A 14,099-nucleotide genomic window follows, 5' to 3' on the forward strand; every position below is an offset into this window, starting at 1 on the left:
CTACAAATGATCCTCAATATTTAAGGATGTCGAAGATTTGACAGGTTATAAACATATTTCAGTAGTCGATGAATATAATGCTTTCAGGAATTACCATGTTGAACATAAAAATGGAAAATACTCAGGATAGGTTCAACAGAGTAGAGGCGTGGGCTACAGAATTTACGTGATTAATAGAGATTCATTCATTTAGTCAACGAATATTTATTGAATGCCTATCTTGTGCTGGGCAGTATGCCAGGTATAGGGGATTCAGTATTAAACAAACAAAAAGTTTTTTCTCTCATGGAGCCCACATTTGAGTGAGGGGATACAGAAAGTAAATAATCTTAGCCAGTGTTAATGTAGTGAAAGAAAATTTAAGAGATACTGTAGAATACAGATGGAAGAAAAGATACTAACACAGGCTTATCAGAGAGGGTTAATGCCTCTATCTTAATATCTTACCTATTACTCGACTTGTAAGAATTTCTTTATCAGAAGATCCAATCTCTCTTCTAAGATAGTTTGTGGGAATTCTACCTGCTGCAGCAGCCTTCTGTCTGTAGTCAACCTGAAGCAGCAATGAAAATGCAGTTCATTCGACTGCTTTTTGTAGTAGCAAACTATTCCCCAAGAATTTCTATATAGGTACAATTCTCCTGAGGTTGCAACAGCATATTCCAGACTACAAGTGGAGAACATTTTGTTTACTTTTAGTGTTTTGTATCTCTTAGGGAAAGGAGAGCTAATAGAAATGTTTCAGCAAATGGATTTTTAAAAAGCCTTCCACTTAGTCAGATGACTGTGTAGCGTCCCTACTTCCCACAGTAGCTTATCCTGGTCAAGTTCAACATTGCCTTTTTTGTATTACCTCTCTTAGATATAACTGCATTCCCCTTTTCATAATAAAAGAAGCCATAAAATACTAATGAGCTCTTTACTCTTCACCAAACATATACTTGCAGACTCATACTAAAGGGAAATTTATGAAAGCAATGAATTCATTGCTTATTAAACATCAAAGTACTTGTGCACTTCCACTGTTTTTGTCAACTTCATGAACTTGGACCTTGTAAACTATGCTTACCACTAATATGAGAATTGGTTATGAAGCAATCATTTTAAATTCTTTTAATGACTCAGTATCAAACAATTAAGGAAAATCCTTTATTGTGCAAAGTTTACACTTTGTACTCACTAGACACTGGACGAAAATACTACAAATTCTATATTTATGCTATAAATATATATATTTATGCTACAGTTCAGAAAAATCAGCAAATACTTACCACCAAAGGCATGAACTGGGAAGGTGAAGGTTTTGTTTTACTGACCGCTGTGACCATCACTGCAGTGTCACCTGACTTAGTTAAACATAAACAACAACACTGGTAACTTTTTTTAAAATCAGATATTAACATATAAGCAGTGAATGACTGAATCCTCCCTCAGTTAAATGAAGGGAAAAGAAATGTTATTCCATGACACAATGACTATGAAAATAATTATTCACAAGTAGTCCGATCTTAATCTCTTCTGCATGATCATGATCTGTATTAGAATAGTCGCTAAGTTTTTCAAAAGCAACAGAACTAAAGGGAAAAGGCTCACTGATAGCGTAGTCACATCCAATCATATTTTCTACTAATTATTAGGAAATTTAGCCTATAAAAGATTTCCCAAGTATTACTATTGAAGAAACCTGTAAAATTACTTTCTCTAGAAAAGCATTACAGAGTTTACAAGAATAAAACAGAACCCCAAGTTTGGAAGAGATCTTAAAGTTCATTTAATATACCTAGTCCTCTGACTCCCTGGTTGTCTGGAATGGTTCTGACACTAGAAATGGTCTGAATTAATTTCCAATACCAAAATTCTAAGAAGTTACATGATGTTGTAAAGATATTCAGTACCAGTCTTGATAACCATTTTTAAGATGAAAATTTAACAACTTGGACTTTTTACCTGTACTATAGCAGAGCCATCTGCAAATCTGGCCAGTTTTCCAGAGGATATTTCTAATTTTCTGTTTAAAATAAAAATTCAATACAAAAGGACTTAGGTCATCAGTACAATTCCCAGCTTAGTATAAAGCAATTAAAGATTCTGATAGAAGAACTAAAGGTTACCAAGCCCCACAGGCCCCCAACCAGCAAAAAACAAACTAAAAAGGGATAGAGTTCACTATCATTATTGAAGATACAGGGGAATTTAAGAGCTGCTTTAGGAAAAACATAGAAACCAAGGCACAGGATAATCTGAATGACACAGTATTTCTGGGGTGCAAAAGCTTTCTTCTTCTTTTTTTTTTAAATAATTTTTAGAGGAGTATAGTTGCTTTACAATGTTGTGTTAGTTTCTGCTGTACAGCAAAGTGAATCATTTATATGTATACATATATCCCCAGAAGCTGTCTTCTTAAGTGTTTTTCCCATTTACCACCTTAGTCTCTTTTGTTTTACCACCCTTGCCTTGTTGATTAAAGTAGCCTTTTACCACACAAACTAGATCATTTCTCTCCTTAAATCCTTTAAAACTTCCCTCATTGCTTTCCAAATATAAACTCCAAGATTGACTGCAGACACCTTCATTTTCTACAATGGCGCCAAGATAAAGTCAACGGGGGAAAGAAACAGTCTTTTCAACCAATGGTGCTGGGACAATTGGATATCCATATGCAAAAAAGTTAATACAGTTGGACCCTTTCCTCGTATTATAAATAAAAATTAACTCAAAATGGATTATTGACTTAAATGTAAAAGTTAAAACTATAAAACTCTAAGGAAAAAACACAGGAATAAATCTTTATAAATTTGGGTTAGACAACGTCTTCTTATAGATGACATCAAAAGCACAACAAAAGGAAAAGAATAGATAAATCTGACTTCATCAAAATTAAAAACTTTCATGCTTCAAAGAATAATATCAAGAAAGTGAAAGAAAACCTACAGAATAGGAGAAATTATTTTGAAATCATATACCTGATAAGGGACTTGTATCTAGAATATGTAAAGAATTCTTACAACTTAACAATAAAAAGAAACCCAGTTTTAAAAACTGGCAAAGGATTTGAACAGATGTCTCTTCAAGGAAGATCAACAAATGGCCAACAAATAATGAATATATGCTCACCATCATTAGCCACTAGGGAAATGCAAATCAAAACCACAATGAGATACTGTTCACATCTATTAGGATGTTATGTGTTGATGACGATGTGGAGAAATTGGAACTCTCATACACTGCTGATTGAAATGTAAAATGGTGCATCTGCTTTGGGAAATAATCTGGCAATTCCACAAAAGGTTAACAAAGAAGTGCTATATGACCCAGCAATTCTACTCCTGTATATATCCAAGAGAAATGAAAACATATGTCCATGTAAAAATCTGCACATGAACCTTCACAGCAGCATTATTAATAACAGCACCCCAATGGAAACAACCCAGATGTCTGACAACTGACAAACGAGTATATCAAGGAAGAGAGTACGGATGCTGACAAGGCTGAGCCAAGGAGTGGACTATCCCCACCCTGGCTAAGAATAAGCCTTCCCAATTGTATCAAAAACCAGGAGAGAAGTGGAGCCAGGGAAGCACTGTTAAAAGCTTCTAAAGCTAATATACAGCATGGGTTTGAACTGCAAGGGTCCACTTATACATGGATTTTTTTTTTAGTAAACACAGTCTTCGGTTGGTTGAATCATCTGATGCAAAACTATGAATAGGGAGGCCTGACTATGGGACTTGAGCATCCTTGGATCTTGGTACCCACGGCGGGTCCTGGAACCAATTCCACACAGATACTGAGGGATGACTGTATTTACAATGGGGACTGAATGAGTTGGTGAGAGAAAAACAAACAAGCAAACAAACAAACCAGCTCTGCAGTACCCCCAATGTTCTCAAACCCATGCTTGATTTATAGTCAAATACCAAATCCTCCTACTTTCTCTGTTCCCTCTCTTGAGTCTAGCCAATGTCTCCTTTAGGGATCCTAGACCACCCACCAGATAGTCCTATGGTCCTGCCTTGGTGATTGCCCTAATTTAAACTGTTTTTTCCCCAGGTGTGTGCAATTTATAGTATGTAAAGAACCAGGTGGTTACTTTCCATTGTCTCATGATCTCAGTTGGTGCTAACTGACCTATGTAATATTTTCTGTTAATGCACTTTTAGTTGTTTTTGGTGCAAATCTGTTATTAGTTTTGTATTTCATGGTTGATTTTACCTCTTATCAATTTACTTGCCAAACATTTTAATGTATAAAATACCTTCAAATATTAATACATAATAGATTGCTAACACATCAGTGGCAAGTGGAACTGGGTGGCTATGGAACTGTATGGGAAGGAGATTTTTGAGCTTTTTAAATGTTGAACCATGTGAGTGAATACCTAATCAAAAAATACTTTTGAAAAAAATAAATAATAAAAAGGATAAGATGAGCAGGGAGATCCTATTGGTGGGCAGAAGAGTGGGAGGAGGCAGCTTAGGAAGATAGAAGGGACAAGAGGAGCCATCTGCCACAGGAAGTAGAACTCCAGGGAGAGAGATATGCTTAAGGAACATTTTTAGAAACACTTGCAAAATGGTATGGAATGTAACCACCTTACTCCAACTTCCACCAAGAAAAATTCAGTAGTATTGATACAAAACTCACCCCACCCCCACCCCTGCAAACAAAACAAAACAAAACATCCACCTTTAAGATTTGGCCTTGCTTTGTTGCTAACTCACATTTCATCTTTTCACTCCATCCACAGTAAGTTATTTGTAGTTACTCAACGCACTCTCTCACTTCTCTGCAATTGCGCTTGCCACTTTCTCTGCTACCTTCTCCTTGCCTTTCAGGATTCACCTTGAACAGTAAGCTTTAGGGTGGGATAAACATACCTCTGTGCTCCTTCAGCACCCTGTTCATACCTAATACCTTTCCCACACTGATTTTCTCAGCACTGAACCTCTGTTTATCTTACTTCCTCATCAGACAATCTCTAGTGCCTTGTAACTCAATATCGTAGATGCTCAAAAATAACTTGTTGAAATGAAAATTAAAGTTACCCCAAAGGTTACTGTAAGTATTAAATACATTTACCACAGTAGTATACAACCTCCTAGGGCACTGTAAAGAATACATATAACAAGTATAAAGTATGTGGTACATAGTAATCACCCAAAAAAGTTTGCTGCAAACAACAAACTTATGACAAAGAAAATAATTGATTTACCCAGCAGGTATGATATTTATGAATCTCATTGTTACAACACACAACACAGGTTTAAAAAGAGGTTACAAAAGAGGTCCAGGTTGACTAATAAATGAAAGATTCAAAGTAGATTATTCATGAAAAATTTGGAGGGCAGAGGCTAATCTTGTTGCTTTGAGTCCCTCCTGCCTAACAAATAGGAAATGTCTGTTGAGTAAAATGTTCTGGGGCATTTCTTCAGAGAAGAATAAATGTTCGGTCCTTGAAGAATGGAAGAGATATCTTTTCCCTCAAAAAATCAAAATCAAGGAATGCCAGAGGTGGAAAGACCTTAGAGATCATCTAGCCTAGAGGTCAGCAAACTACAGCATGTTTCTTTACAGCCTTTCACCTAAGACTGTTTCTTACATTTTTAGACGGTTTGTAAACACACATGAATATGTGATACAGTATGCAGCCCACAAAGCCTAAAATATTTACTATCTAGCCTCTTACAGAAAAAGTTTGCTGAATCTTTATCTAATTCAGTCTCTTCATTTGCGGGGCAGAGAGGGAGGGCTGAGGGGGGCCGAAAGTGGTGAAGTAACTTGTTTAAAGATCATTCAGTAACTTAGGGAGGAAGTCTTGGATTCAAAGCCAGATTTTCTGGCTTTTGTATGAACTAGGATCAAAGTTTTTTTAAAAGTACATGTGAAAGGTGTAGATATATAAAGTAAGCATTAGCAGTTTTATTTATTCTAAAAATGAATCCGGTAGTTTTTAAAAAGTGATTTTCGACATGAATTCTGGCAGACAGACCCCTAAAGAGAGTAACGGTTTGAAAAACAAGTTCAAAATCCACCTAGCCTCATAGTACTAGCTTTGGTTGACTCTGAGCAAGCTACCTAACCTTCTCTGAGCCTCTGTTTTAATACATTTACTACAGGCCTAAACATGAGAGTATCATATAACCGGCGTTCAATAAACTGACCTTGCCCTTCCCTTTCTACCCAGGGTCATACAGGCCAAGCTTTTTAGGCAGTAAACTGAATTGGATGACGTAAGCATCAATGATCAACGCATTATCTTTTCATTTCATAGCCCAGGAGTCCCCGAAAATAAAGGGAACGGAAAACAGGTGGACAGACTCAGCTGGGGAAAAGAAGCCCGGAGTGGGGCAGAAGGGAGGAACAAAAAGCAAAGGGCACGAGGCTGAGACAGCGCGAGAAGGAGGGTGCCAAGAGACAGACTCAAAATCCGGAAAGGGAAATTTGGAATTTAGGTTTGGGATAAAGAGGGGGAAAGAGACCTGGGGTGTCGGATTCGTACTCTAGGAGGTGAATGTACTCGGGCTGGCCTGTCATGATGCCTTGTGAAAGAACAGAGAACGCACACCGTTCCTTACCTGCTGCCTAAGTCCACGGCCACGGTTCGCGACCCCGCGCCACCCCATAGTGCTCGCACCTGCAACTGGGTGAGTGTCCGACCCCGCCCTGGCAGACGGAGGGGACCATGGCCCAGTGGCCGGAGCCAGACGCACGAGCAGCAAGGCCTGCAAGCCGCCATGACACCCGGCAAGCGCTCAGCCCGGGCTGCGCCCTGATTGGCTTGCTCAGCAGGTAGTGGGCGGAGCCTAATGCAGTTTCGTTTCCGCGGTGCAGTGGGGAACGCCGGGGAAGCGGATACCGGGCCGCTTTCTACGAAACCTAGAGAGGGCCAAACCTATCTGAACGCGATTGTGACTTAACCAGTCCTTCTTTCCGTATTAGCCAATGAACAACAATTAGAAAAATAATGTGGGCTTTTTGGTTGTTTTTTGTTTTGCTATAGTAGTTTAAAAGAAAGTCCTAGAATAATGTAAGTGTTTAATAAGTAGAGTAAATATAGTAGTAATAGAAGTAATCAGAAAACACATTATTATTTGGCTTATGGGAGCTGAGAATTAGGAGAATTTGCGCAGTGGGCCATGGAAAGAGATCTTTCTCTCTCCCCTCCTTCGCCCTGGCTTTTATTTTATAAATTCAAGCAACAAATATATTACTACGAAGGTTTGCGTTAATTTATTTCTAGTAAGTTAATTTCACTTCTTGTTGACCTATATCGTCATTTTGTATATCTTTATGATCATTTTGGATTCATCTTCCTTTCCACTGATAATATTTAGCAGTTTATTCCTCTGCCTGTTTTGGTCAAGTGTTAATACTTTCTAAACCAACTCTTAAATGCAAAGTGCTTGCTACTATTTAAAAAAAATGTTTTGGAAAATGAAAAAGGTTTTTGGAATTTGAATTTGATCCATTTCTAGGGGGTGGATAAATTTCTCCCACCCCTCTTAATCTGCCTGTTGGAAAATCTTTACGTGGTTCCTGGAATGAACCAATGATCATTTTTCTACTGTGAGGGTCATATTACTCTTTTAAGGTCATAATCCCATCCCCCCCAAAGAAATCCAAACAAAATCCAATGCACATTCAAGCAGAGTTTTAAGAACAAAAAGTGTTAACTCCAGACAGACAAATTATAATATTTGGTGGCAAAGCAGCTCCCTTATACCTTGCTCTCAAGAGCTATTATCACTGATTTGGAATTTCCATGCCAATAGAAGGGATTACTGTTAACTCTATTTATAGGTATTTAGTGTTAAAGTAGTTTTTGCCTCTTCCTCTACCTTTGACTTTACCTTGTTGCCAGTGTTTCCAAGACCATTCCATTGAGACCTGTTATAAGGACAAATCTATCAGAATCTACCTGCCGCAATTCAACATGATTTTAGATTTATAAAATAAGAATACTAAATCACCTTTTGGTAGAGTACCTAAGTACTATATAATCATTTTCATTTAGGCAGTATTGCCTAGTAGTTTAGAGCATAGACTTGAAGTTGTTACCAATCCCCAAAGGGTCGGTGACCCCTCAATGGGTCCTTCGCCTGGAGTTGCAAATGCCACTTAAATGAAACCAGGTTCAGTATAGCACAGCAGAAACTTTTATTGATTAAGGAATTGAGAAAGGAGAGCTCATGCTCTAAAAATACCTTCTCCCCAAAGGGAGGGGAGTAAGGGAATTTTAAGGGGTAATAGGCAGATAAGTCATCAGGGCTGTAGGAAAGGGTAGAGATTTCCAGGGGCAGCTGGGGGTAGCTGGGGCATATGCAGTTTTCCATGCTTCTTTGCACAAGGCATGAATTGTGCCTAGCAGAATACAAATCCTCCCTTTGGGCAGAGATTATAGCACAGTAATTAAGCAGAGGTAACTTTTGGATACTTCCAGGTCTTGTGTGTGTAGGTGCGTTCCTGTGGTCAAGTCAGAGCTGGTTCAGGACAGTTGACCACTGCATATCTCTTAAAGCAGAGCTACAAAACAACTCTGTCAAACACCAGGTGATTTGGAAATAAACAAAGAGATATATCAAGGCAAGGATCCATTAGCTCTCAGGGACTGGTACGAATGACAAAGTATCTCCCTTCTCCATTCCTTGATGAATGAATTAAGTTTCTGCTGTGCTATACCAAATCTGGTTTCATTTGATTGACATTTTCAACTCCAGGCAAAGGACCCATAGACCCATTGAGGGGTCTCCGACCCATTGGGAATCGGTAACAAAGTTAGTCCTGAATGGTGCCAGTCTTGGCTTTGCCATTTGCTAGTTGTCTGACCTTATCTCTCTGAGCCTCAGTTTCTTCATCTGTCGAAATGGATAATACAAATCTCAAAGGATTTTTGTAAAGATTAAACATGACAGAGGATGTAAGATGTTTATCATGGTACATGGCACATTGTCAACAACTCAATAAATGGTAGATTCAGCTTTGATTCAGCCTTTTAAAAAATTTAATTTAATTTATTTTTATACAGCATGTTCTTATTAGTTATCTGTTTTATACATATTAGTGTATATATGTCAATCCCAATCTCCCATTTCATCCCACCACCACCACCCTACCCCGCTTTCCCCCCTGGTGTCCATACATTTGTTCTCTACATCTGTGTCTCTATTTCTGCCTTGCAAACCGGTTCATCTGTACCATTTTCCTAGATTCCACATATATGCGTTAATATACGATATTTGTTTTTCTCTTTCTGACTTACTTCACTCTGTATGACAGTCCCTAGGTCCATCCAAGTCTCTACAAGTGACCCAATTTCATTCCTTTTTATGTAATTCAGCCTTTTCTTAATTTTCCCTCTAGTTTCCTCTGTTTGAAATACTGAACAACCTTCTTTCCTTCAGAAACTAACCATGGATCGGTTAGCTTTCATCCAGTTGGAAATGCTAGAAAGCAGAATGTGCACATTAAACCCAACTGTTTCCTCACACCAATCCAAAATAATTGAAATGGTAGTAATTGGATCATAAACTCCAAGGCAAATGTGGATAGTGAAATCTTGTGGCAGAGCATTATTATGAAGTAGTCATACAGATGATCAGGCTATGTTTACATTAAGCATTTTAAGACTGACGTAGAAAGAAACGTATAAAATGTTTAAATTCTTGTGGTTGTAGCTACTGAAGCTATGACCCATGAGGTTCAATCTGAAATTGAACCTCACATTCTAGAAGTATAGTTCTGCCAAGTCTAGTTTGAGAGTCAAAATATAATTTAAAATCAGTTTCTTTACCTTGAAGCACATTAACGGTGATCCAATTTAAATCCACCAGCAATGTTTTTCAGATCTCCTTTTCTCTTTTCTTCAAACTCCAATGAAGCTGCATCAAAATAGTTAATACCACTGCACCCTCTGAGTAGCAATTTCATTTAAGTAAAACACCATTGCATTAAATGATTGTTAATTAAAATTTAATTTGGTTTGTAGTTTGGTTTAATATTGATAAATATTTATTTATTTATTTTAGTTTTATGACTAAGCTACCAGAATAAGGAACTTATGTTTTCTTATATATTTGTGCATATTTAAGCAACATAATAAAAAGTGTCTTCGGACACTGAAGGGTTACATGAAATTTTTTTTTTCTTGAAAGAATGTAGCATATTCAGCATTAACAAAGTCTGCTCAACACCATTGCCAGAGGGAGCTTTCTAAATCACAAACCTAAGTGTGTCTCCATCTTTTTCTTTTTTTTTTTGGTGGTACGCGGGCCTCTCCGTGTTGTGGCCTTTCCCGTTGTGGAGCGCAGGCTCCGGACGCGCAGGCTCAGTGGCCATGACTCACGGGCCCAGCCGCTCCGCGGCATGTGGGATCCTCCTGGACCGGGGCACGAACCCGCGTCCCCTGCATCGGCAGGCGGACTCTCAACCACTGCGCCACCAGGGAAGCCCAGGGAAGCCCCTGTGTCTCCATCTTGATTAAACTTCTTCTATGGCTTCCTAAATCTTTAATCTACATGATAAAATCTCAACTGCTTTGTGTGGACTATGAAATTTTTTCCTATTCAGCCTCATCAATTTTGACTTACTACCCTACTTCTTTATCTCCCTCTCCTCATTTTTATTTTATTTTATTTTTTTGACCACATGGCATGCAGGATCTAGTTCCCTGATCAGGGATCGAACCAGTGTCCCCTGTAGTGTAAATGTGGAGTCTTAACCATTGGACCACCAGGGAAGCCCCCCTCTCCTCATTTTATATTCCAAGTAAACTGAACTACTTGTTCTTCTCTAACATATCACCTTCTCTTTTGCCTCCGTGCCTTTGCATGTATGATTCTCTGTGCTTTGCACACATCCCCTCTCAAGTGTCAGTCTTGCAAACTCAGTCTTCTGGTCTCAGCTTCAATACTGTTTTCTCAGACTTCCCCAGACTGACTTATGGGTACAGTCTGTCTGTCCTCCCACTTATTTATTAATTCACATAGTCATTATTTCACCCATGGAAATGAATGTGGGAATAGGTACTGCATAGTGGTTAAAAGGGCTGGCTCTGGAATCAGATTGTCTAGGTTTGAATCTCACCTCTGTCACCTCTTAAACGTGTGACTCTTGGTAAGTCACTTACCCTTTCTATACCTCCTTTTCCTCATTTGTAAAATGAGAATGAAAAGAATATCTACCTCTTAGGGTTGTTATGTGGATTTAAATGCAGCCTTATTTTTATGGAACTAAGCATGGTCCCTGGCACGTGGAAAATGTAATATTTATTTATTTTTAATTAATTAATTAATTTTTGGCTATGTTGGGTCTTCGTTGCTACGTGTGGGCTTTCTCTAGTTGCAGTGAGCTGGGGCTACTCTTTGTTGCAATGTGCAGGCTTCTCATCATGGTGGCTTTTCTTGTTGTGGAGCACGGGCTCTAGGTTTGTGAGCTTCAGTAGTTGTGGCACGTGGGCTCAGTAGTTGTGGCTTGCAGGCTCTAGAGCGCAGGCTCAGTAGTTGTGGTGCACTGGCTTAGTTGCTCCGCGGCATGTGGGATCTTCCCGGACCAGGGATCGAACCTGTGTCCCCTGCATTGGCAGGTGGATTCTTAACCACTGAGCCACCAGGGAAGTCCCAATGTAATATTTATTAAATACCTGCTTTATGTCAGGCACTATATCCTAGGCTCAGAGGATATAAGGGTGTCAAGACAAGTCATAGGGCATAAAAATCCCTGCTTTATGGAGCTTGCAATATAGTATGAGAGATTGACAAAAACACAACCAAACAAACAGAAAAACTAGAGTGTGATTCATGCTAAGAAGGGGATAAGCAGATGTGAAGATAGAAAATAGTGGGATGAAGGCATAATTTACATCAAATAAGGTGCCCAGGGAAACACTTCCTGAGGAGGAAACATTTAAGCCAGCCTGAAGGATGAGAAGGAGATGGCTTCTGAGACATGGGGGCCAGGTGGGAGAAGCCACTTGCAGGGGGATGGTTACCCCTAAGTCGGGAAAGGCTTTGGCTTCTGTGAGGACATATGGAAAAGCCAGTGTGGCTAGAGAGTGGTAAGCAAGAATGTGGCAGTCGCTGTCAAAATGGTTGGAGCTGATTCAAGGAGAGGACCTAGAGTAATAAGAGTAATCAGCATACCAACGATGTCACAAGCCATGGAAATGCATGATATCACCTAGAGAGAGGTTAGAAAGAAAGAAGAGGCCTGGGTCTGAGCCCTAAGGAGGGAGAGGCTGCCAAGTCTATGGAAATGGAGTCAACCTTGTTGCAGGAGGAAAGCTAGGATGTACTATGCTAGGTATTTTCCATTTGCACCTGCTCCGTCCATTTTCTACCCTTTTCAGCTCTGCCCTGTACCGCAAGGGGCTGATTTATGGCTTGTAACACCCTGACTTCCTGGCCCTCTGACTTTTGGTTGGGTCAGCCAGTGGGAGACACCAGCAGGAGATCAAAGGACTAGAGGAGAGAGAAATTAAAAGCACAGAACCTTTATTCCTTGTGATGTGGCAGTGACTGCTTCCGCCTGTCACTGCAGCACCTTCCAGGTGGCCCTGCTTGCTTGACTCTAGCTATCACGCCAATTACACTGTTTCTCCTCCTTGCTGCTTCAAGCCTTAACAGCTTCCTCCTGTTGCCCATCTCTCAGTGCCTCATCGTTCCTCATTGTTAGTTCCAGAATCTGCCTTCCCCTCTCTAAATAGTCCTTTCATTAAATTCTCTTAGAACTCGTTTGAGTATGCCCTCTGTTTCCTGCTTCCCTTTCCTGCTCCTCAGAGAGAGTCTCTCTTCACTCTTTTGTGTCTCAGCAGTAGAACACCGTTACTTGTTACTAGAAGCATGTTACTCTGGAGGTGAGAGTTGAGGGGTATGCTGTTCTGATTAACCCTCAGTCTTAGGAAGGTATTATCTCCCTGGATCTTGGGTGGGAGTAGCATTCTCAGTGCTGAAGCCCCTCTTCCAGGTGTGATTCTGGGCCCAGCATGTATTCTGCCTCTTCCCCAGAGGTAAAGGGTTATGTTGTTTCTTCTCCCATGTGCAGTGGGTTTTCACAGTGCATCAGGGTGACAACATTTACCTTCCCACAGTGGGTAAGGCTTTTTTTCCTATGGGAAGGTAAGGGAGAAGGATCCAGTGGGGCTTCTGCCTTTCCCGCAGTGACTGCTGTCCTCCTTCTCCAGGATTGCACCAGGAAGGACACTTTCTCAGGACTCCTGCTCTCATCCTAGGCTTTTTTGTGAGTGCCCAGTGAGGTCCACGGAGAAGAGCCTGTGAGTGGTTGTGAATTCGTCTTGTATCTGCAGTGTCCAGGGGTTCTATAGTCTTTTGGCAGCCCACACTTGGCCTTTAGCAATTGGTTAAAAATGGTAGTTGAATTCTTCTTGCCAATGTCTTTTGGTGACTGTACCAGGTAAGCAAGGGCTCATGTCCTGTCTCTCTTTGGAGGCTCTTATCTTTCCTTAGGTTTCAGATTATCTGGTTACTCTGTCATTTTAGCTCTCTAATGGGTTCTAGAAGAGTTGTGAATTTCCAGATTGTCAGTTGTTGTTATTTATAAGGATGGGATGCTGTTTCAAGATTTCTGCATCCTAAGCAGAAGCCAGAGGTCTCACATGTAATTCAAGACCTCTCCTCTCCACTAGTCCAGAGAGGTGAAGAAAAAGTAGAATTTGTTCTTTCATTATTTTATTTTTTAGCCTCATCTTGCCTCCATAATTTATGGTTCTTCCAGGATTGGGACAAAGGAGGAGAGAGCAGAGAGAGATGAAAGATTTCAGTTTCTGGAGCCAATGGAGTCCTTATTTGACACTGTCTGGTTTTCATGTCCCCCATTACTGCAGGCATCTAAAACCTGGCTGTGATGTGGGGTGTATTGTGGGACCACCTCTGCTGAGACCACCAAACTGCACAGTTTCCTAATGTGGATACTTTCTGGGTGACATTTTGTGACCTTCCCAGCTTCTGCTCCTGGTGTTTTATTGCACAGCTTCTTACTGCTGAGATCCTTTTGTCTTGGCTTTTCATCAAAATAGCTTCCCTGGGTTCTCTTGGCACACGAACTCACACATCCTTTCCCCCCAAATTGGTAGCACTGTAGCTTAT

The 14,099-nt window shown here is 40.0% G+C and overlaps 1 protein-coding gene and 1 long non-coding RNA gene across 3 annotated transcripts in view; one reads left to right on the forward strand and one right to left on the reverse strand.

Annotated features, from left to right (window-relative positions):
- PNPT1 (polyribonucleotide nucleotidyltransferase 1) overlaps nt 1–6,744 on the reverse strand; it is a 40,810-nt gene extending 34,066 nt beyond the window's left edge. Inside the window, exons 1-4 of the mRNA XM_082852086.1 lie at nt 6,576–6,744; nt 1,948–2,008; nt 1,272–1,346; nt 448–553 (exon numbers count right to left, since the gene is read on the reverse strand). Coding sequence (XP_082708212.1) covers nt 448–553; nt 1,272–1,346; nt 1,948–2,008; nt 6,576–6,736 — 403 coding nt within the window. The 5' untranslated portion in view covers nt 6,737–6,744. The remainder of the gene's footprint in view (nt 1–447; nt 554–1,271; nt 1,347–1,947; nt 2,009–6,575) is intronic.
- Nucleotides 1–14,099, forward strand: part of LOC309969972 — a 194,097-nt gene that overhangs the window by 43,997 nt on the left and 136,001 nt on the right. The gene's annotated exons all lie outside the window — the stretch shown is intronic.

Source organism: Leucopleurus acutus, assembly GCF_964270905.1.
Source record: "Leucopleurus acutus genome assembly, chromosome: 12".
Taxonomy (NCBI): domain Eukaryota; kingdom Metazoa; phylum Chordata; class Mammalia; order Artiodactyla; family Delphinidae; genus Leucopleurus; species Leucopleurus acutus.